A 24,018-nucleotide genomic window follows, 5' to 3' on the forward strand; every position below is an offset into this window, starting at 1 on the left:
CAGCCAAGTCAGACCAGGCTAGCAATCGTAAAAATATTTCCACATCTGGCACACCACATCCAGTATACCTTCTTATATGGCTTTGGCTACGAGGCAAATGCCTACTGCAACCTACCAGTGATTCGAAACATTTTCAGGGAGAAATTAAGCCGAGCATATGCCTAACGAGAGCAATGTTTTGCCGGTGGTGGGAACTTATATTAATTCTCTTGGGGGAACAATTTTTGGGAGGAAGCAATATTTGTTTACACCGGTCTGAATGTCTGAGCCTCTTAATGCTGTCGGCGGGGCTGCTGTGGCACGGAGCACAACTGTTTATCTCGCAGCGTCAGTAGCAAGTGTCGCATCTTCACAAATGGCTCTTCCATTTTTTTTTATTTTAAAGTATTTTTTTGGTGGTTGTAAAAGAAAGTAAAAAAATAAGATATTTAAAAAATATTTATTTATTCGCAACAGTTTTATTTTATTTGTATTATTTTATGTACACAAAACTGAAAAAAAATCACTGACATAATTGATACTGATGCATGCACATATAATGCATAATCGTTTTGTTTGCATTCCTTCAACAGAGGAATAGCAAAACTGCATGCACTCTATCCTGAAGCCCTCCTGTTGTGGCTAGCAGAGCACGACATTGGCATTTAGCTTCGGAACATTTTGATGCCATCATACACAAGAAAGGAATTGATTGGTTTTGGATTCATTTCTTTACTCATCTGAATACAGGTTATGTGCAGGGTGCGCATCAAGAGAGCATCCACTGTGAGAGTGATTATCATCAGCGGTGCGAGTGAGCTTGATTGGAATGACTCGCTCACGCGCTCGCTCGGTGGTGAGAAGATGCGACCGTATGAGTATCCCCACTCAGACACTGCACGTCACTCCCATGCCGTTGTTCAACACGTGATTGGTTTAGTCGATCGACTCCATCGACCGTGGATCATTGTCCGGTGGCGTCGACAGCGCACGTAATAACTTCGTGTCCCATGTTAGAAAGTTACAAAAGGTCAAGCTCATTCTAAATCACACCTTTCGTGTTATGAATATTCTGATGCTGGTTGGAAAAATCTCTCATTCTGTCATGGGGGTAAACGGGTTCCAATCATTGGCTGTGTAAAACAAAAAAAGGAGTAAATGTCCTGCATCACAAATGTTCGTGTGCTTTTTTAAAAGAGTTATGTCATGGACAGTTTCGTTTGCTTCTGTGTTGAGTTGTTCAATATCACTCCAATAGTTTTTTTTTGTCAAACACTCGACCTCTCTCCTACATTCAACCACACTGCCCAAACCAACATCCAAATACAATTACCTAATCCCGGATGGCACCTTCATTGACACGCCGTGTATCATAATGTCAAATGTTGCTCATAAACACAAACGGTTTAAAATGCGTCGTCATTTCCGCCATCACTATGTACGTGCCGAGGCTGCCAGGGTCTTTCTTACCTTGATACCAGAAATTCCAGGCGCACCAGAATCTCCCGGCATTCCCTGGAGGGCAGAGGTGGCAGTGGGAGCAGTGGACACGGGGGGGGGGGGGAAGCACACGGTGTTTGTTACACGGCGATGATCCACAATGCGAAGAGGTTGCCGGCAAACTCACATCAACTTACGTAGCGCCACATGAGTGGTTATTTATTTTTTGAACGGAGGTCTGTGCGACGTGGAATCGCGCGTTTCCACCTCGTTGTGCGCAAGTGATTTGTGCCGCCACAAATGGCAGCGGCGTCGACTTCAAGTGGCACTGTTTTTGATTCGTGGGGCCATAGTTACCATATTCTGTCTTTTCTGTCTCAGTTGTATCCAACTCATCCTATTTCATAGTAGATAACGTAATTATAATGATTATATTTATCATTGTTAATCCACTGCTGGATGAAAGCTTCCCCATACAATATATCGGTCACGGGGGAGCTATTTGACCACACTTCACGGTCCTGATCAGTCCGGGCTGGTGAATGGGGGGCCAACATCGATTCCGAAACTGGACTCAGGACCCCCAGGCGTGCCGGAAACCTGATATCAGGCCTCGGGTTTTCTGACGCAGAGGGCTCACCATTGCACATATATAAGGAGAATGGGCACGGATGTGATGCAATTAATTATTAACTTATGAAGACTGCCGCACGTTTCATCAATGTCAAGGTTCCATGGGGCATATCAGTAAAAGCGTCTTTAACCCAGCAAATGTGCCTCTCAAAACAAAAGCGCATCATTCAACTACAAAGAGAAAGGTAAACAAGTTTCTACTGCTCGCATGAATGCCACTCAACGTCCACCTGATGTTTACTCGATGACAAACACAGTTCCTGCCACTCTATTGCCAACTGATTGCAGCAGCAATACTCACTCTGTCACCCAGTCTGCCAGCCATGCCAGGTCCACCAGGGGAGCCAGGCACACCCTGAAATATAGAGAAAAATAGCTCGGTTAGGGCTGCGTTTATCATCATCATCATCCACGTCGTCGTTATCATCATCATCGTCATTATCATCGTCGTCGGAGTTATCATCGTCATCATCATTTTCGTTGTTGTCGTCACATCTCTCACCTCTTTATCACCACCACCGCCATCGTCACAATCATCTTCATCAACATTATCGTCATCATCGTCATCATCATCATTATCATCGTCACATCTGTCTCATCATAATCATCATCACAATCATTATCATCATCAACATTATCACCGTGAAGATCATTATCATCTGCATTGCTTGTAGTTTCCTACAGGAACATATATCCAACGTGTGAGCAGCAAGGCGATGTGGTACTTTTGCCCACAATCCAATCAATACCATCTCGCTAATTTAATTTAACACAGCGTCAATCATGCAACTGCATGTCAAAATGCCGCACAATAAATACCGAACACAACACGAAGAGGCACGTTACGTGCACAGCAAACGTGGTGATCAAACCTAGGTAAGTCTTATTCGCATCGGCATCACATCCCCGGATGTTTCTCGCAGCGATCTGCTGCTGGTCTGTGCGTGCGTGGTCGCCCGTTACCTGTGGGCCACCCAGTCCAGAGGCCCCCTGCTCTCCTCGTTCTCCGCTTGCGCCCTGCCACGCGAACACAAGGAGCGTTAGCCGTGTGACCCACGACCCATGCACCCGTGGCCTCGGGTCGTCACGTGCAAGTCCCCCTTTTGACGATGCGGATTTGTACAATGTCTAAGTGCGACCACACCTCAGAACGCTGTTGCAGAAACAGTGGGCGTATTTATTGTATCGAGATGCAGGCAGGCAGTCAGTCAGTCATAGGCAATGGAAGGTCTTTGAGCCTGGACTTTTATGTGTGGATGTTGAACTGCTTTCGCACCGTAAGCAGCCAACCGTGCTAATCGGAGGTGGGGGAAAGACTTGAACAGGGGGCAGGGAGTCAACAGCACGGACGGCTGGGGGCAGAGAGTTCTAGACTTGGAGTAGCAGAGGAGTCACTTAACAACGTTTCCTGTGTTTCCAAACACCACGATGAACGCCTAAAATCCCCTGCAGGTAAGCTCCCATCTCCAACCGGTGTGGAATGGAAAGAGACCGTGAATGGGGAGTGAAGGGCACGAGAACCGCACTCCACGTGAAGCCCAGCGCCACTCACCATGAGGCCGCCCGCTCCCCGTGCTCCATTCTCCCCATCCTTCCCAGACTCGCCCTGTGCCAGCACAGACACTGCGGTCAGCAAAGGGGGCCACTCGGCAAGGGGGTAACGCGGCAAGGGGGTAACGCGGCAAGGGGGACACGTGGCAAGGGGGAAACGCGGCAAGGGGGAAACGCGGCAAGGGGGTAACGCGGCAAGGGGGACACGCGGCAAGGGGGACACGCGGCAAGGGGGTAACGCGGCAAGGAGGCCACTCATCAAAAGGGACACGCATCAAGTGGGACACACAGCAAGGCAATACTCAACAAGGGGGACATCCAGCAAAAGGGACACTCGGGGAGAGGAACACCCTGGGAGAGGAAAACACATTACGTGGGAGACTTTGGGCTCCACCATTGCCCTTTGTTGTGTTTCCCAACACCGAGGGTTATCCCGACATTCACTGCGTTGCTGCAGGCCAACGCGGCCCGGCGGCGTGACTGTTGAGCAATTTTACAAATATTATTTAAAAATGTGTTGTTTATTTCTGACTCACCATGGGACCGCGGTTTCCATTGCCGCCAGTGGCACCGGGTGGCCCGACCTCCCCCTGTGGAACAGAGGAGCGACAGCAGTTCCATCAGCCGCATCCGACGCGTGGAATTCATAAATTCTCCTGTACGTATGTTGAACTTCTTTCACACCGTACGCGGCCAACCATGCTCATTGGAGGTGCGATGGGAAGGACAACAAACTAAACACAAAAAATCTATTTCTCAAGAAATTAGTTTTCAATCTTGATTTAAAAGCGCGTAGCTCCCAGTGGCTTCCTAATGTCGATAGGAAGAGCGGTCCAGATGGCCACATCTGGAGCACGCGATGTTTGATGGTTAGCCAAAAGCCACTGCTGCGAGAATGACGGGAGATGGCTTGATGATGGTTTATGCTCCCAGATGACGCGGACGCCGCTGCACTTGCCAAGCACAAACGGTTCCTTTGCATCCCTGCTCCACTTCAAATCGTGCGTGAAATCACAACACATTTCACTTCAAAATTGTGCCCAAATTGTCACGATTTGAAAGTGCGGCAGTTCCATTTTTGCAATTGCTCAAGCGATTTCCATCAGATTGCAGTTACTACTGCGTCGGCTTTCGGGTTGTAACATCTGACAATTATCTTCACGTGCCGGGAGCATGGAGGGGACTGAAACGTTGGACTTCGAACCGAACAGCGGCGAGGGGTAAAACCCACACTGCAGTTACATCACCATGTTTGCGGAGAAACGAGATGTTCTCGAGATGCATTTTGTGTCAGCGTGCGTGTGCCTTGCATGGTCACACTTGTGCACAGGTAAACTAAACTCAGCTCCAGCGCTCTTTTTTCAGAAAGGACCTGGCCACAATGACAACTCAACAAAGTGGCTTATCGCGTGGAAACCTATAGCAGCCAAATAATCTAAATACACGTTCATGAATGTGGAGGGAAAAACCGGAGGGCCTGGAGAAAAATCCATGCGACGACGGGAAAAACATGCAAACTCCAAATATACAGGCATCAGGGTCTGGATCGATCCCACGACCTCTTGTATATCAGGCGAGGTAGTTAACTTCTCGCCACCATGGCACCCCACATAGGTTCCTACGTGAGATGGGATTTGCTTGTGCACTGCATTGAGACTGCAGTGCACCAAGGAAAACCAAAATGTCAATTGGCTACATATTGTAGATGAAAAGATTTACGGAGACCGCTGGTTAAAAATGAACTAAATTATTGACTAAACGAAGAGAATGACTAAATTAAATCCAAATACTAAGACTACAACTCCACAAAGCCATCAGGTGAGTGGCGTGATGATCTCACATCAATGCCCTTGGGCCCAGGGAATCCCATGGGACCAGGAGATCCTCGGCTCCCGGTGGAGCCTGGTCGACCCAATCGGCCCTCTTGTCCAGCTGCACCCTGCAGGAAAACGCACGCGGCAACGCACACAGGAAGACATCGAAGCCCCACGGTCACAACTGAGATAAGGCTGCTGTTGATCAAAATCTGTCGGGGCTGTACACGTATTTCCAACAAACGCTACTCAATGAATGCGACATATATTTTGCTTCAACTCTATAGAAATGTTACGTAAATGAATACTCGACTCGTTTAGAAAAAATATTCACTACCATGAGCATTTAGATTACATTTTAACCGTGTATATTTTTTTAATTTCCTGAACTATTTTTGCAAAAAAGTTAACTCATAATATGCAATATTTTTTCATTACCACTTAAAAAAAAATACAAAGCCAACTGAAAAAGTACATCGCACTTTAAAAAGGGGCTCGCAAGCGCGTTTACCTGAGCACCAGCCTTTCCAGAAGGGCCACTGCTGCCAGTAGACCCCGGCGCACCCTGCGGAAGAGACACGGGATGCGGTCAGCGCGACGGCCAACGGACGAAGCCAAGGGGGCATCGCACAATTGCCCGAGATGCACTCCAAGAATAAAATCTTTCGCACTCTCGGGCAAGCGATAGCCATGCCATGCCACGCGCCCGTCCGCCTGGGCGCTGTGCACGATATTCAGCCGGGCAGAGCGCAGCAGGAGAGCGCACGGGCTCGCCATCTGAAGTTCTGCGAGTTCAAAATACTCGTCGGGGAATCAACGCAGCCGTCATCCATCCAGCACACCCGAGGTCAATTATGATGACTATTACAGCAGCAGCAGTGTCAGCAGGAATTATAATCACAATTACATGGCGATTGCAATTCATTACAAACGACGCAAGTACAATCGTAATTGACCCCTGGGGGAATGAAACGACCATCACTTCCTGGGGAAGTTAACAGTGGTTGCCCAATAGGGATACTTGGCCCCGTCATAAGAATGTGGAATTTCCCACACTGGTTCAGGGTTAAATTGAGCGGTAAGCCTCTGAGACTTGACTTTCCGTGACGCCCCATCTAGAGCTCATCTCTGGGCCATGGTGCAGGTGCTGGGCCCCCGCTTTGTGAGCCGTGGCACGGGGGCAGCGGCGGCGGTGGCGGTGGTGGCAGGGTAAAGAGGTGGCTGGGGGGAGGGCAGGAGGCAGCACGCACCCTCGCTCCCGTGCCACCGGCCTCGCCGGGGTTGCCGGGCTCGCCGGGGAGGCCCCTGGCTCCGGAAGGACCGGCCGCTCCTCGATCACCAGGCAGGCCCTGGTACGAGGTGGGGCACACACACAAGCACGCACGTGCACACGCACACACAAGCACGCACACGTACGCACGCACATGGGCACACACACATGCACACGCATCAGCGACACGCAATCGCAATAACTGCACGCACGTATGCGCGCCCAATAACGACCACAATACATGGTGATGGTGCACGCCACAAACGTATACAATTTTTTTTGCACACATGCATGTGCTTAAAGTATTATGTAATTGCAACTTCCGTGTATATTATGTATGAGAGGTTATGTGTGTTGCATATGGGTAACGTTGTGCTCGTTCGCTGTTTCGAGAAATGCAATTGGAGTTCACTTGCCATGCCACCCGCACCCCCGTTGGGACCTGGGAAGCCATTGACTCCAGGGGCACCCTGCACACAAACCAATCATCAGGGCAGACATTAAGGCACTTTCACTCACAAACCGTTTGCAGCATTTTAGCTCAGTTCGATATTAGATGTGACCTCCCAGCAATGGAGATCCGTAAAGTCCTTGCAATGGGACGCTGAGCTACACGTCCATCTGTTTGGTAGACGCAACATCAGGCTTGTGTATGTTGCTCTGACAACATTGCAGCACAATGTGAACCTACCCTGGCACCACCCGGGCCGGCCAAGCCAACGTTGCCCTGCTCGCCGGGGCTGCCACGCTTGCCCTCTTCTCCAGACAAACCCGCGGCTCCCGTGAGACCAACGTTGCCCTGAATCGGACAGACAGAGCCACCAAGGCACACACGCACACACGCACATACACACGTACACACACACACTCAATGACAAAGGCTCCCGGTCTAGTGCTGTCGGCGAGCACCTATTAAAGCCAGCGTGGTGCTGCGGGAGGGTCGTGCGGTCAGCATTGCGTCCATCCTCCTTCATTCGTTGAATGTTAATGTTCCCCATGCCCCTCCCAGGCAACACGGGGAAGGGATTGAGCTGGACATCGACCCTGCTGGAAGATGCCCCTATCTGAGTGGACAAGTCTGGAGGTGTCGGAAAAACAACAACGGCAGGCACCTTGAGCCCCTATCTAAGCATTTGTGCGTCATGCGGATATCAATGTGGCTCCCGTACAGGAGGTGTGCTCCCAGCTCTGCTCATGTGACAATGACGCACGGCAGTATGCACAGCTGCAGCCGTAATTGCCGCATCACCAAATCTGCGCTCCCAATTTGTGTCCTGTTTGCTTGAGAGAAATAATGATAACTGTGACAGCAGCCGTTCAAACCAGCGGTGAGATGCCCCTGAGCGTTCCGAACGAAAAAACCTGCTTGGGAAGATCCTTTTAACCTGACCTCAGTCCCACGCTGCTGCCCCAAGTTGTTCACACTGCACGCGAGCTCTCTTCTTTTGACAGATGCATAATGACATTACTGAATGTGGTGTTTAGTCATGCTCCACGTAGTCCTTAAACCTCAACCTCCATCATGCCTCTACCTGGAACAGAGAATCGATAGCCCGCAGCTCCGGAGCCGCATGCGACTCTTAAAATACTGCCCCGTGATGTTATTTATTAAGGACCCATCGTCTGATATCCACCACATGCATTGCGGCTCTTGAAATATTCGAGTTTTTTTTACCGAATAAAAAAAAAGGCTCTTCTTGTTATTTTGGTTACTGATCCCCTGACCTCCACCATCTTTTCAAGCCTCTACCATCCCACAGCACAATCACTCCTCCTGAGCCAAGTATTTAGACAACTGCAATAATTCGACGTACATCATGATAATCATCGTAATCATTTATTCTTCATATCGCGCCCTTCCATGCAGTACATCTCGAGGTGCGTAATATATAAATTGAGGGAGCTGGACATGTGTACTCACGTGTTCACCCTTGGAGCCTGGTTCTCCCTTCAAGCCGGGAATTCCAATATCGCCCTGAGTGGAACAAACATCCAGGATTAAAATTCGTGTGAGACATTCATTGAAGGTGAAATGCCGATGATCTGTAAATCTCACAAACATTCGTAACTTTATCCATAGAAGAATGTTCAGAAACCTAACATAATCTAATTTCAGTTTTCCACCAGTTGGTTTCATAAACACATGCAATGTTTACATCATGCAGCAGAGCCGCACACAGAGTCTTTGTAGTCTGATACAAGGGTCACTGCCACGGGTACAACAAGAGCCTCATTGTTATCCATTATACCTTATTAAGTAAGCAGTTTTAAATAATACATATCAGTGGTCATAACAATCCGGTGTGGATAAAGTTGCTTTCTTTAGGCGGTGTGTGCATTACGTGTTAATCACATTCGCGTTTAATGACTGCAGCTTCGATATGTGTGCAAAGGCCACGTGCAGTACTCACAGAGGGCCCCTTGAGGCCAGCGAGGCCGGTTTGACCTGGGAGGCCCAACACTCCCTGGGGGCCAGGGAAGCCGGGGGCTCCAGAAATGCCAGGGTTTCCCTGTGAAGGGTCAGGGGTCACACAGACGCCACTCGCGGTCACAGCACCGCCACATGCCACCACACCGCATGTCCCACCACACCACATGTCCCACCACATTGCATGTGCCACCACACCCCATGTTCCACCCCACCGTCTGCTGCACTCCTAGTGTGGGTCCTCATGCCCACACACTCACTAATGGGTGACAGCCAGAGGTGACGCATTTCCTAGGATGGCACTCGCCAATCTTGTGGATGACAGGCTGTAATGGAATTGAGGGCATCGTTTGGTCAATCACGATAACTTGCTTAAATGTTTGTGCCCAATCATCATCCACATCTCAATAATCGTCATCATCATCATCATAAACATGGTTGTTAATTGTGACTAATGGTAGAATCAATTGTGGGATATGTAATTGAAGATGGTTGAAATTAAATATGTTGGTTAATATATACTGTGCATATTGATCTTTCAAGTTAATATTTACAGCATTCCTGCATAATTTACAGAAATGTTTAAATACTTTTTGATATTATTACAGACGACCACACATAGACATAAACACATATTTCAACCATACAGCCAGACTTTTTTTTACAGTCACTCCGACTGCGTCATAGGTTTTTCCAGGTAAGAAAGATCAACATTTCGGGCCAGAAATAAATGCCTTAAAAAAATTTAATTTTCCTTTTTGACTTTCCCCCCATAGAACTAACCTACTTCTGTCGATGTTATGTCTACGTAATGTGCCAAGCAGATGACATTCCACGCGAGCGCTGGCTGCATTGGGCAGGACACCGTGCGGTGCGTGGGCGATCTCGCAAAAGAATAACAAAGCGCATCGCCGACTCTGCCTCCCGCTGCCGTGCGACACGAAACACCCACGAGCGACCGGGACATTGGGACTCGGCGCGATGGCCTCCAGGTCCTCTCGTCTAGCTCAGCCCAGTCGCCCGGTGGGAGTCGCACACTCGCCGATCGCGAGTAGCAGCAGCAGCAGCAGTCATTCAGGGCTTAATGTCAGCCGCAGCTGTTTAGGGGGCTGAGCTCTCGGAATAATGTATTGCCCACCTCCAGCCCCCCTTAGCCACACTGTCGGATGCGAGGGGGGGCGAGGGGGGTGGGGGGGGTCTGGGAGTTGGGGGGGCGCGCAGAAAATATTCCGTGAGAAGTTAAGCTCTGATATCATTATTGTCGGTTAGCGCAAAGAGATTGGATTTTTCTTTGCTTGAAAAAAAAGGTGTATTGTCTAAGCTAGTTAGAAGTCATGTGTCATCCCGTGACTCAGTTAATGAGCAAGATACATTCCAATATTAAAATATAACCTTTGGAATACGATGTAACTACATAATAAAGCGTGGGTGATTATATTGGATCGATTATCGATAAGGAATCATTTGTTTTGTCACAATCGATTGTGCAGTGAGGGAGAGTAATACATGACAGCATCGTAAATAACACATATATACATAAACACAAATACTTACAAGTGGTCCTTTGCTTCCAGATTTCCCATTATGTCCGTTGTTTCCCTGTTAAAAACAAAAATTGCACAACGTTTTTGAATACAAGTTAATTTTGCGTAACCAGCCGAGACCTCAGAGAGACCAGGATGAGTCTCATTCGCAAGAGTGACCCAGGGCATGAGTCTGAAAGTTGGGGGGGGGGGGGCGATGCCTGCTGCTGTGTGTAATCCCAAGTCAGAAATTTGCGGATTAATTTGGCCACTTGGACTCTGACGTCAGCACACAAGAGCCGATTCTTGCGAATTACCTCCTGGGACGGTAACCGCCGACTGCGGTTATTGTGATGGTTATTACATCCACAGTAATAAAAACCAGGGTGGCCACTGGATTCGAACCGTGAACGTCTGCAACAAGCGGTGAATGCGCTACCGCTATCTATTTATTTGTAACTAAACTATTTTATTGAGCAGGTAAAACCCACCTGTTAGCTCTTTTTGTTCAAAGGCAACCTGGTCACACACGATGGCTCATCGAAGTGGCTCATCATATGTGGGAATTTATACTCGCCAAATAATCTGAACGCGTAAATAATCGTGAGAAACTTTCAAAGCAAAGCTGCAAAGTTGTATTTAACTTTCTTACTTGCTTATGTACAGTTAGAGATGTGACAATATTTAGCTTTCCAATGCTTTTGGTGGCATGGAACGCCAATTCAAATGTTTCACTGCTGACAATAACAATAGCAGCCCTCGAATTTTAAACAATATCATTACAACAAAACATAAGCACGCAACGCATATGAATAACAACGATTGGCAGTTCAAAGTGGCTGGCCTCAACAACGTCGTAGGTTAAAACAAAACGCCACTTCACACAAACAAAACAATGAGGTAATGCACCGTGTGCATCACAGCGCGTTTTAATTCTGACAATGAATCAAAGCAACGCACTGGCCTCTTGGAAGAAATTGGGGCTCGCACACAGACACGCTGCATAAGCAGTTTGTGTGGTGGACTGAGGTTTGAAGGTATCTGCTGGGACAAGAAGTCTTCAGTGAATGGCAACCGTAAGACTGCCCGAAGCGGACTCTGATGCCTCGAGTAAAACTCCGAGGACACTTGGGTCAGAGCTGCACCGAGGGCAAACGTGACTGATTAAAAAAACTGACACGTGATTGATTTAAAAGACTTAAATGTGTATTTTGCTGAACACATTTCGCTGCCCCTGCCCCGTAGAGGCGCTGCGCACTCACGCGGTTCGTGCCGCATGGGCACGCACGGTGCGGGCAGAGATAGCACACACACACACAAAACACTTGACTGTGGCACACATACGACTGATAGAGAGCACTGTGAGAATACACAGATGCTCTCTGCAATGTCGTATATGCAGCGCAATGTTCATGACAAACGCCTGTTCAAAAATATACTCCATAATAATATCCAATTATGTACCCAGGAATGCCTCAACAGGTGTCAAGATACTTTTTTTTCAGGCGGGTCCAGAGTTCAAATGTTTTATTAAAATGAATACAGCTCTGTATTATGCACACCTGCCAAACGCATCGTCTGTCTTTACATAATGTCCACAGGCAACCTGTGACCGGTGCGGACCTTGTGCATGAAATGGACTCTACACATTAGCGAGCGTACCGTACGTACGGCGCATAGGCAGGCATTGCCCCCCGTCTCCCTCGTGTTTGTTGAGTGCGTGAGAGAGAAAACAAAACAAACGGGGGTGGCGCCGTGGTTTCCGAGGTCAGAGAGCTGAGCCACCACGCTGAGATCCCGGGATTCAAAACCAAGCAGCCGCCTGTGGTGAAACTGCGTTCTCAAGTGCAGCGAGTACATTTCTTTGTAATAATCGGTTCTGCCTCTAAATTTGGTTAAAATTCTAGCTCGGATAATTGAATTACATCACTTTGATGTATTTTAATTATGCGATGAACATTTTCCTCTCTCTGTGGCAGTGCGGGTGGGACATTTCAGCTCTCTACTTGTGTGATGCAATGGTCACGTGAATGGATCTCATAGGTAGCTCTGTGGCAAACGGCTCTGTGGGCCGTAGATTCTTCATCTCATTATGGGAATAAATTGGTGGGGGGGGGGGGGACACAATAATAATAATAATAACAACAACAAATAATGTATGAGAAAAAAAAATCTGAGCAAGAAGCGTACCGGGAGCCCGACGAGGCCAGGAGACCCAGGCAGGCCGACCTCACCATGTGACCCCTGTGGCCCCGCAGGCCCACGCGACCCACCAATGCCGAGCTCACCCTGCAAACGACACGGCGACGGCGGGGCTGGTCAGACCGGTACAGGTGAGAGCGCGCTGCGGGACACAGCATCAACGGCAAGGCACAAACTCCTCGCAGGTCTGATTAGCGCGTTTGGCTACGTGCAGGTGCGAAAGAAGTTCAAGATACGCACGTACATTTTTCCCAACGCTGTTGTTTTACCACATTCTCAGGATTTAAAAAAAGATGCTCCAGAGAGTAAGGTGTGAATAAAGTTATACAAATCTAATCACACACACGTGAAGCAAATTCTAAAGTGCCCACCACACCAACTTTTTGTTGTTGTTGTTAAACATAGGGAAAAAAGTGTATCTTATAATCCAGAAAATGTGGTACCTCTACTGAACTACGCAGGACAGAGTTCCAACAGCAGGTGCCACCACACAGAGGCAGCCTTCTCCCACGAGACACTGGTAACACCCCTGCTCCCACCACATATCCCAATTTGTATTCACTCTATGACTGATTTGACTTCACCATTAACTATGGTCGTGTACGATGGGACAAAACTAAACCACCAGTACAAACCACCTATTTTGGACAAACCTGCATAAAAAATGCATTAACGCTGTGCTCTTATATTACGTGAACGTATGTTAGGAACACCCAAATTAGTCACAGGCAGTATATACTATTATATATATTTTTTCATATATATAATGGGCCTACCCATCAATATGCCCTGTGTTGAAATTTTGACTTTTCTTTTGAGGTTGTTGAAATTGAAGTGTGTAGCATGCCTACGATAACATTGTTTTAAGCCTCATTTTCCAAGTCTGCCTGGGCGAAATTGTTAATTTCGTCCTGCCATTTTTGGCCGCGTTTCTTTCCCTCTGAAGGCAGAAAAAAAGGTACTCTACCTCCCTACGCTCAGCCCAGGGCTGGGGTCTATTACCAATTAGGCTGCCAACTCACCTTAGCTCCGGGCTGTCCAACAAAGCCAGATGACCCAGCGCTGCCCAGTGGACCCTGCAGGCGAACGCAAAGGACAGCATCGTTTAAAAGTCTGCACGCTGTGTCAGCAATTCTTAGAGCATAGGCAAAGTGTAAGGCGCGTTCAACGTTTTCCGCAAAACAAGAGTATCGATGTTTTTTTTTCTCTCCCTCGTCGGCACGCGTGACAGCCCACTGATGCCGAATGACCGAAAACACGTGACGTTTAATCTTGGATTTGTCTGCGTCGTTTGACATCCTCGTGTCTTTGCTGTCTGACGATTCCGGCAGGAGAGATTGTACATTTTTACCATTATGAATAAAGAAATAAATATATTTTTGGCAATGCGTAAAAAAAGTATTCAAGAGGAGCTCCACTGTGGAGATGGAGCGATGAAATGAGCTCGTGTGCGGGTAGCTGGATTATCACATTGCAGAACCATGAGATACGACGGGCGGCGCGGTCATCATCCAGCAGTGGATTGACCATGGCCAATGATGATGATGATGATGAATGTGTAACAGTTCATATTCGTGATAAAGCACAAGGTCATAACTTTCAATGCCTGCAGGTACTCACAGCTGGTCCCCTTGACCCCACCAGCCCATCGCTTCCACGGGCACCCTGAGTCAGGAAACATACACACACACCATTAGAACCGATGCTCTTAAAAGGATTGTTTTGTAACGTTGAATGCCTCTTCCTCTTCTTATTGCTCATGGCAGGGAGTGAGACGGCGACGTCTGCGTGTTCACATCTGGAGTTCGCCACGCGGTGAACGTCGTCAACGCTGCCGGCGTTAACGATCGATTATCCTATTCCATTCTTTGATTGCGAAGATGGTTTTTATTCAGGCGCGTTGTGCACAGGGGGTTTGCGAAGTGGTCAGCATTGAGGAGGTGCGGTAGCCCGAGAAGCACAGGTGCCGTCGCGCGTGAACGTGTACAGGAATATTTGAAGGAGTTGTATTTGAGAGCATGTTTGGTTAGCTGTGCCCCTTGGCTGTCACCGGGTTTATACTCTCATTTTTGTTGTTGTTTGAGTGGATGACGGTTAGAAAGTGTATTTGGTGAGAAGAAAATAAATATATCATGTACTTCTTTCGTGAAAAAAGTATCAAAACCACACAAAATATTTACGTCTTCTTAACTTTGATCAATTATAGTGAAACCACATTATAACGTTCCTGCTTTGCATTCCGCATGTTTAATCCCACATCTATTACGCATTCAGTGTTATCTGATACAACATATTCCTGCATCTAACATTCAAATTGACCCATACCATTAAAAGTAACATATCTACGTTTCACGGGAAACACCCGAGGAAACGCCGCACTGGAAAAAATGAAGAATCGTTTTCGTACTAGACGAATAATTGATGCTACTTTTAACTGGAATCCCAGAAATCGCTCGCACTGTGGCTGCACGTGAGTGATGCCACGTGCGCTTGGGACGCGTGGGGATGGCTCGTGGTGTGGAGGTCGACAGAAGGTGTGTGAGTGACTGTGTCACAGCGAAGAGATTAAGAGGATGTGTGTGAGTGACTGTGTCAAGGACGGGGTGCGGACACTCACGCTAGAACCAGGCCCTCCGGGACGTCCTCGCTCACCAGTTGATCCCTGGGGGCCCTGGGGTACGGAGAGAGGTAGGAGAAATGTGATGTAACAATAATAATCATCATCATCAGTTCTTTATCTGATCCTTAAATCGCAACCGTCATGGGGGTGCCAGTGATGCCTCATCCGTGGACTTTCTTCGTGTTTGCCTGTCCTTCACAGTCTCTATCAGGGTCGTGCCGGCTGGTCAGTGCCTGGTATCACATTCGTCATCCAGTCGATGCTGGGTCATCTTCTCCCTTTCTTTTTAATCACGTCATGTCCTGTAAGATGACTATGTTGGATAGTCGCCCCCTTATCTTGTCACATGTCCAAACCACTGCAGTTTTATTTGATGCCAACAGCGGCTCTAGGCGTTGTTCTACCTTTTATACGATTTTGACGAGGACCGATTCATTTGTGTGGTAGGCTGCTTGTGGTATCAGTGGTCATTTGCTAAGGTATCTAATTTTGGCTGCTAATATTCTATTTTTAGATCTCTGTAGTGATTATCCACACCTCAGCAACCACGTAGCACTGTGGAATAGCTATTGCTCGTAGGAGTTATATTTTTGGGTGTGAGTGATACACTTGAATAATACTTAATGGTAAATAATGTAAAAGAATGCAAATAGTAATGGGGGTATAAACACTTACCACGTTGCCTGGGGAACCGTTCTTTCCAGCCGCACCTCTCTCCCCCTGCAAGAGACGGAGGAATTGGCGGTCAATCCACAACTACAGCAGTAGAGTCTACACGGATGCTGTAAAGTCTATCAGAACTTAAATGTGAAAATGAATGTTACGTGTATGCGTTGTTTCACAGCGTACACCTTCGATATCAGGTGGCACCGTGCAATTTGAATAAGCAATGAAGACAGAGTGGTCGAACCTTTTCCAGCCATGTATGAAGACTGTTTTTTTATCATATATTTCTCAAATTTGAATATTTTGTAGTTTCAATGAGTTTCAACCCCTTTTTTATCTTTTGTGATTTAATTACAGCAGAAGTTATACATTGTTGTGCTATTTTTAGATGTAAAGTGACTGTGGGCAGCCCTTTGTAAAATACTCCTCTGAGCTTAATTGTATTGTTTTTAGGGGTTTCAGTCGAATCCTCAGCTAACCAATGCCTTCTGAAAGATCCGCATGTCTGTGTAACGTCATCACAATAATAACCACACTCTTCACGTGCGCTTCTTCCTATTTTCACAATGCGATCTTGTTGATGAGCATTAGAAGGGGTTACACAATTGTGACTAAATTTAAAATCAGGGGACCGTCCACCTCGATTAGAGCTCTGTACATGTTTCTCTTGGCAGTGATGCTATTTAAGAACCAGGATGGGCCTGATTGGTTGGTTAGGAAGATATAAATTACGATGAGGTGTGTGTGTGTATGTCAGCAGTCATACCCGGTGACCATTCCCTCCAGATTCTCCCTTGGCTCCAGGAATCCCGTTGTATCCCTTTGGGCAGAAGAATGTATTCGGCATTGTTATCGACATGGCTGCAATAACAAAAAAAATCGAATGCTATTGTAATTCATAATCAAGCACAGCACAACCATAAACTTTCTCCAAATTATCGTATAAATGCTAATAAGGTATTTAGAAAACGTGCTCCATCCGTACTCATTTTATCAAACAGTCTGCAGGAACTGAAGGGTGCAAAGATTAAGTAGGAAATAACTGAAAGCATTTAGAAATGTATACGCTTGAATTATTACAATTATTATCAATTACTGTGAGTCAAATACATCAAGTAGCATTTACAACAATATACAATAATATACTGTACGTGCAAATAATGTTGATAACATTTCTTGACATACCAAGAGTTACTTAAGACCTTTACAGAGCACTGTTATAATTTTTTAACCACCGTTTATAAAAATAGACGGGTGACATTATTTTCTTTCTAAAAGATAACAAAAATTGCATTTTGGTCAACAACAACAACCAAAGCTCACTCTGTGACCTTCGTTTCGGCTCCATTATATACAACTTGCTATATTTTGTTGTTGTTTTAGGACCGAGCTGTACACGTGTTCGGTGAAGTCAAGCGCTTTTGCGTGTTCCCACGAGGTGTGCGTGTAAAGCGTTTGGGAGACGTCTCGCTGCTGCTGCTGCTGCGTGTTTATGGGTGGGGTCCGTCCGGGGTCACGCACTGCCGGTGTTGCGGTGGGCGTGGTGACCGTCTCTCTCGGTGGGCTCGCTTACCCTGTGTCCCTTGGATCCGTGCATTCCGGGGCTCCCGTTCATTCCAACAAGACCCTACACCACCAGCCGACACAGCAACAACCTCTCATCCATCCCTGGAACGTTGCAATACACCTCTGCCGCAAACAGTTGTAGAGTACTGCAAGGGGCAATGCAGCGCAACTACACGATGGTGGGGGGTTGACAGACCCTGTGCCTACGTCTCAGCAGCTGTGTTGTGTTAGAGAGGGCCTTTGTTTGGCTCTCAGTGGCTTAAGGGTGTCAACTGAAACCTGACTTGACAATACATATTTAATGAGCTCACTCTGATGTACATGCATCTCCGCCACACCCAAACTAGGACCCTTACAAAAATAAATCACATTGAGATTTTCAACCAGTTCATTAAGTGTTTGAGCCCATGATACTGAGATGAATTGTTCAATAACTATTCAAGCTAACGTTCACACAGTTTTACATTTTGTCAGGATTTTCTTTCATAAGGTTTTTCAATTGGCTTAACTCAATTTCAGAATCACATTAAGGGGGTGAATTGAGTCAAGTTCTAACAAAGCATTTTCAAGCTAGCTTTATACCCATATCCTCTCACCCCAACAGCAAACCTAAGTCACTATATTGTATTTTATATTTGTTTAAGTATTTACATTCCTCCTCTTTCTCTGTAATGGGCACTTCCAACTGTTTTATACCACGTATCTAGATACGGATAAATAAAAATGCTACATATAATAAAGTAGTATTAGGCTGCGCATTGTATTGAGCGAGTGATCAGCGCAGAACTGAATACAGCGTTGCCACCAAAACTAACCTCTCATCCCTGCAACTATAAGCCTTGTTACAATTTTTTCTCATCTCTATATATACGCTACTGGTGGAAAATCAATATCAAAAGTTACTATGCTGGCCTGTAAAAGGGGGCAATAGTTCATTCAAATTGCCGTGACGTGCAATACAATGGACGGGCACAAGGATCTTTGTTGAATAACTAGTTCAACCACAGGCAGCCTACGAATGCACATCCGTCAAGACAGCATAAACACAGGGCTGAGTGAAGGAGCAAGTTGAGATGACCAGGATGGTGGCTGACCACCCTGGGAAATGCCCTTCCCTGTCACCTCTGCTCTTCATGATGCTATTTACTTATTTTTGGTTCACACGCTAATGGGCTGTGGTGTGGTAGGTTCGCCTTTAATTAAAGGTTCATCTGCAGCAGAAGGTAGTACATCTGAATGTGCGGGTAAAACCGAACATCTGTTGCCTCAGCCACCTTGAGTGGCGCCTTAAAGCCCCATTTTCACGAGGGGTGATCTTTGCCAGATGTAATCGCCAGCGGCAGCACGAGGCGTATGCAAACTAAGTACAAGCTTAGGGCCCCCAAGTAGCTCCGGTGACTCCAGATTCATGAATTAAATAGATGTGCATGAAATAGCAACTCGAATACAACCTCCAAAAAAACATAGCATGTCTCAATCTCTGTCATCTCTCTTGTCCACGCACTTATCTCACTACTGCCCCAATTGTGACTATATTTCTCTTAACGCACTCTATCTATCCATCTATTGTCTATATCATCTCACTCAGGATTTGATCAATTTAAGGGAGGGGTTAGGACGGGGCGGGGTGTGGTGGGGTTCCCGAAAAATAATTTCTGCTCAGGGGCTCCAATTGGTCAGCACTACCACCGATCATCGCATTGCCAGCGTGAGCGGAGGGGGAGAGACGCACCATGTCACCCGGTCCGCCACGATCCCCTGGCCGGCCCGACTTCCCGTTCTTGCCCTGAAACAACACGGCGGAGAGAGGAGGGCCACACACGTGCGGAGGTTAACGCGCGATCGCCCGGCCTGAATGTTCACAATGTACACACGTGCACACGCACGCACAAACACACGTGGCGTCTTTCGTTAAACCGCGCTGCCAGTGGAGCTCGAACGCAGAGAAAACGAAACCCTCAACGTATTCGGCCCTCGTTCATAGCGGAGAAGCACCACTGCCCTGAAACGTTGCTTATTATATATTTTGTTATTATGTAAAAACAGGTTATCACGTCACCAATATGAACGGAATAATGATTGCAATCAACGGCTTCGTTACGGTGGACTTTACAGTTCACGAATGACTAAGTGATTTTCGGCTGGTGGACAATCCACAGTTGGATGAAGCCCTCCCCGTGGCCCGTATTTGTCATGGCAGTTTTTTTAACTTTCTTCCCTTCGCTAGACCGTGTGTGGGTTGCTGAAGAATGGGTCCCAGGGACAGGTTCAGATACCACCCAGGGACCACTCAGGTCACCGGGTTCATAGTGCAGTGCGCGAACCGGTGCACCGCCAACCCCACATGGCATGTATATTGCATATACCTCGCGTTTATGTTAAACGAATGCACATCACTCAACCAGCATAAACACGGGCTGAGTGAAGGAGCAAGTTGAAATGCCTGTGAGGCATATACCAACAGGATCCCTTATTAGAGCGAAAACACGATATACACATATTCAAAATAGCACAAAAACTTTTAATATATATACACTATATATATAATGTGTGAATACAGCAACTAGCATGTTCAAAATACACAGTGTTAAGTATGAAATAAATCATGTATGTAGCCTGTAGTTATTCATACAAACTCACTGTTTGTGGCACACAGCTAAATATCGTATTTATCTGGTGCTGCACAACGATGAGTGAGTGTATACCGCATGGACGCGAGAGCTGGGGGTTAAGCGGAGGTCACTGACAAAGGTCTCATTTTATCATCGTGGTGTAGGGACTGCGAGAAGCTGTAAGCATCTTACATCATCTCCAGGATGCCCAGGGGGGCCTGGGGGACCAGTTGGACCCATGTGACCCTGGAACAAAGAAAAGGACAAGTGTTAGACGTACACACAGCAGGCACAGCACGCACACCGCACACACACACACATCTCCCCTCTTATAAAACACAATGAAAGGCGAATTGTAAAAAAAAAGTGCACAGAAAGGACTTTTCATTTTCTGTTCGAGTGAGAACATCCAATATTGAGCCATGCTTCCAAGTTTATGCTAAACCTCAGGAATTTATTTTTGTCAGCCCAAACAAAAGACTGATTAATCCACAAGATCAGCCTCGATGTGCGAGAATCATTACTTTAAATTACACGGTGGCACAATGTATACATTTATAAAGTCAATTATTTGAGCTGCAGCAGATTTCCCAGAATACAGTACTCTCATGAAAGCGGGCCACCTACTTGAAGTAGTTTTTTATTTTATTTTACACTAACTTAGATGTATTATATTTCAGACAAGCAAGCGTGTTGCTTCTGATTCCACCTGGGCACGACAGTAAATTCCATCGTGTTGCGGGTGTCTCTTGCGACTGAGCAGTGACATATTTGGCAGTTCACCCGTCCAATGGGGCTTTACAATAAAACCGCACAGTCGTAAATCAGTGTCTCTCCAAGAGCACCTATTCTTTAAAATGTCAACAACAACACAATCAGAGGCGTGAAACAGCAGTGGCAGACAATAACTAATTCACAACCATATTTTTTAAATATTTGTAAACATTTACCCCACTCATTCATGTGTCAATTTTGACCTTCATCAATAATCTGAATGAAATGTAATCATAACACTGAATATCCCAGTCTTATAGGGTTCAACATTTTAAACACTGCCACCGCCGGTGACAGCAGCAGAGTGCATTACAAGCCACACTGTCTGCTGCTACAATGACACTGAAGACACAGGATCATCACCAATCACAGCAGCAAACTTCCCAGTGTCAGCACCGCATCAAAAGCCCAATTCCCTCATCTGAAAATTCCAAGCAACATTGACAAAGGCCCCCTCCCTGCCTTGCACGGTCATCAGTTCTCCTCTGAAAAGACTGGCCAAATCCCGTACCGGATTGATGTTTTGTTTGAAATTAAGGCCTTGTCACGAGGGGTACGTTTCGATTCATAAAAGCGTCGACACCACAAATGCAAGGCCCGTGCTACTCGATACACAGACACTTTTACTCCAATGACATTTCAGCAATGTTTCCACACTGACCAGATGGATTGTAAAATGTGAACGTACCCACACTATGCCCCGCCACAACTGATTTACCATAAGACTTACTGTGGTGTAAACATTTTATAACGGAGGAGGGGGGGGGGCACAAAAAATAACTGTTTTAAGGGCTTAGCCACCTCTAACAGGTATTGCACTTTTTTATTCAAAGTTGTAACTGTATACTACCAACTTTGGTAATCTGACTTAAAACATAATTAACGTTCATCTATTTTATTTTTACAATAAAAAGTGTGTTTTAAGGAATGTATTGGAACACATCGTGTTGTGTCTAAGTAGTTGGGCACTGTAATACACAAAAAAAAAACTTCTTGCAACAATTAAAGTGAATTATCCTTAGCATGGAAGATAGTCTTCGTGGCCCGATGAAATACAGCACGAACAAGACTAGAAACTGTTCACTGCAAATTCAGTCTGTTGTGAGCATGCGTTACGTTTTGTTGAATTCAAATTGGTACTCTGCCAAAAACCATAAGTCAGGGGGATTTTGGACACATTTTTCCGTGGATATAGTTGAGACAGGCCCGTTGAGCAGTCGCAATAGCGAACTGCTATGCCGATGAGCTGTGGTGAACATTGGTGCACGTGTGGTTGCGTATGGGAGTGCGTGCGTGCGTGCGTATATACCGGTGACCCTTGCTCTCCACGGATGCCTTGTAAACCATAAGGACCAGAAGGACCCTGTCAGAGGAACGAGGACTTGTCAGAGACACGCGTGAAACGTGACACAGCAAGTGAGCCAAGAGAATGCTCTGTGACACAGTTTACTACATCTTGAATCACCATATTTAGATACAGCCTCGGGTATTTCAGCTCAAATGCCAGCAGAAACAAATCAGTAATGGGTTAGTCGAGCAAAAATACGATCTAATGAGGTCTCATTATCCTTAATCTCATTTGAAAAAAATATTTTTTCGTAGTAGATGTATTTCCTAAAATGATTTGGAGTTAAACAACAACACGATGCTGTTAAAAGCCCCTTTAACAATTCCTCAAACAATAACCAACATTTAGCACTGTACCCTCTCATCAGATTTCGTGAACATGATCAGCAATGGAGCGACACTCCTAATCAGATGGCTCGTTCAAGGCACGGAGAGAAGAAGTGATAACCACTTCCCCTCATACCACGCACCCGAAAGTCCCCCCTTGCCTGTCGCCTGCAGCTGTTAGGGCTCCCTAAGACACATTCGGCCCATAATGGGCACCTACCGTGATATTATTTTTAAGCCCTTAGGCGTCAAAGGTAGCCCGACGTGCATTCTGTTTCACCCTCCCACCCCCATTCACGACAAAACGGCGCCAAAGTAACACTCGTGATTAGCCAGAGGCAAAGGTGGCGTGATTGGGAGACGGGGGAGCCAGAGGTCCTCACTGCTCAAGAAAATCCCGAGATGAACTCAAATGCAGCGGTCAATCATTCACACATGCGCTGTCCCATGGGCTGCAGGTGTAAGTGCTGATCACTAGTGAGGATGTTATTTTGTCGGGATTATTTATCCAAAGCCTCTTTCTTCTTTACAACCACCATTCTCATCCCAGAAGTTGGCATCACTTTTCCAGACGAAAGGCTTGATGCTTTTAACCCCTGCTACTTAAGTGGATAATTCCCCAAAGCTCTGTACTAACCGCGTGTGAGGATGCATACAGGCTCAATACAAACACACAGAAGCACTGATGTTTATTTAAAAATATTGTGTTTAATCTCTTGGAGGAATGCTTACCCTGTCAGATTTTCATGAATGCAAACCTTTGTCTTGGCATCTCGACAAAACAACGTTGTACATCAAAGCCGTTTTACCTTCAATGTAAAGCTGCGGGAGCCATTGAAAGACTGCACCGTGATGGTAGTTAGGTGGACTGATTTAAAAAAAATATGCTTTTGGCAACTGACATTAGTGTGCTTCTGCTTATTTCTATTGGCCACGGTGACGACAAGTGAAAAGTGTCCTTACTGAAGACCCTGGCAGTCCGTGAGGACCCGGAGGTCCAATGGAGCCCTGCGCGACGAGAAAACGAAGAAGGATTTGAAAAGCGTTCAATGGCGAGCAGATCACACTTATTCTTCTTCACAGCCTCGAGCATTACATGTAGGCAACACTTTTGTTTGAAAACAATTCATATAAATCACAAGTCAACGAAACACATTTACATCTATTCATATATTTTATTCGCCTCATTTGCACCATTACGATCATATGTACCATTTTTTTTTTTTTTTTCTGTGAAGCAATTTGGTCAAGGTGCTATATGAATTA

The 24,018-nt window shown here is 46.4% G+C and overlaps 1 protein-coding gene across 1 annotated transcript in view; it reads right to left on the reverse strand.

The window, feature by feature from the left end:
* The window catches only part of LOC144729190 (uncharacterized), a 76,773-nt gene that overhangs the window by 24,132 nt on the left and 28,623 nt on the right, over nucleotides 1–24,018 (reverse strand). The window contains exons 8-31 of the mRNA XM_078609229.1: nucleotides 23,716–23,760; nucleotides 22,388–22,441; nucleotides 20,497–20,550; nucleotides 19,425–19,478; nucleotides 17,700–17,753; nucleotides 16,893–16,946; nucleotides 16,136–16,180; nucleotides 15,458–15,511; nucleotides 14,461–14,505; nucleotides 13,863–13,916; nucleotides 12,829–12,927; nucleotides 10,670–10,714; nucleotides 9,099–9,197; nucleotides 8,609–8,662; nucleotides 7,379–7,486; nucleotides 7,104–7,157; nucleotides 6,668–6,766; nucleotides 5,929–5,982; nucleotides 5,444–5,542; nucleotides 4,140–4,193; nucleotides 3,605–3,658; nucleotides 3,016–3,069; nucleotides 2,354–2,407; nucleotides 1,450–1,494 (exon numbers count right to left, since the gene is read on the reverse strand). Coding sequence (XP_078465355.1) covers nucleotides 1,450–1,494; nucleotides 2,354–2,407; nucleotides 3,016–3,069; nucleotides 3,605–3,658; nucleotides 4,140–4,193; nucleotides 5,444–5,542; nucleotides 5,929–5,982; nucleotides 6,668–6,766; nucleotides 7,104–7,157; nucleotides 7,379–7,486; nucleotides 8,609–8,662; nucleotides 9,099–9,197; nucleotides 10,670–10,714; nucleotides 12,829–12,927; nucleotides 13,863–13,916; nucleotides 14,461–14,505; nucleotides 15,458–15,511; nucleotides 16,136–16,180; nucleotides 16,893–16,946; nucleotides 17,700–17,753; nucleotides 19,425–19,478; nucleotides 20,497–20,550; nucleotides 22,388–22,441; nucleotides 23,716–23,760 — 1,485 coding nt within the window. The remainder of the gene's footprint in view (nucleotides 1–1,449; nucleotides 1,495–2,353; nucleotides 2,408–3,015; nucleotides 3,070–3,604; nucleotides 3,659–4,139; nucleotides 4,194–5,443; nucleotides 5,543–5,928; nucleotides 5,983–6,667; nucleotides 6,767–7,103; nucleotides 7,158–7,378; nucleotides 7,487–8,608; nucleotides 8,663–9,098; nucleotides 9,198–10,669; nucleotides 10,715–12,828; nucleotides 12,928–13,862; nucleotides 13,917–14,460; nucleotides 14,506–15,457; nucleotides 15,512–16,135; nucleotides 16,181–16,892; nucleotides 16,947–17,699; nucleotides 17,754–19,424; nucleotides 19,479–20,496; nucleotides 20,551–22,387; nucleotides 22,442–23,715; nucleotides 23,761–24,018) is intronic.

The sequence above is a fragment of the Lampetra planeri genome, chromosome 31 (assembly GCF_965212315.1).
Source record: "Lampetra planeri chromosome 31, kcLamPlan1.2.h2, whole genome shotgun sequence".
Lineage (NCBI taxonomy): Eukaryota > Metazoa > Chordata > Hyperoartia > Petromyzontiformes > Petromyzontidae > Lampetra > Lampetra planeri.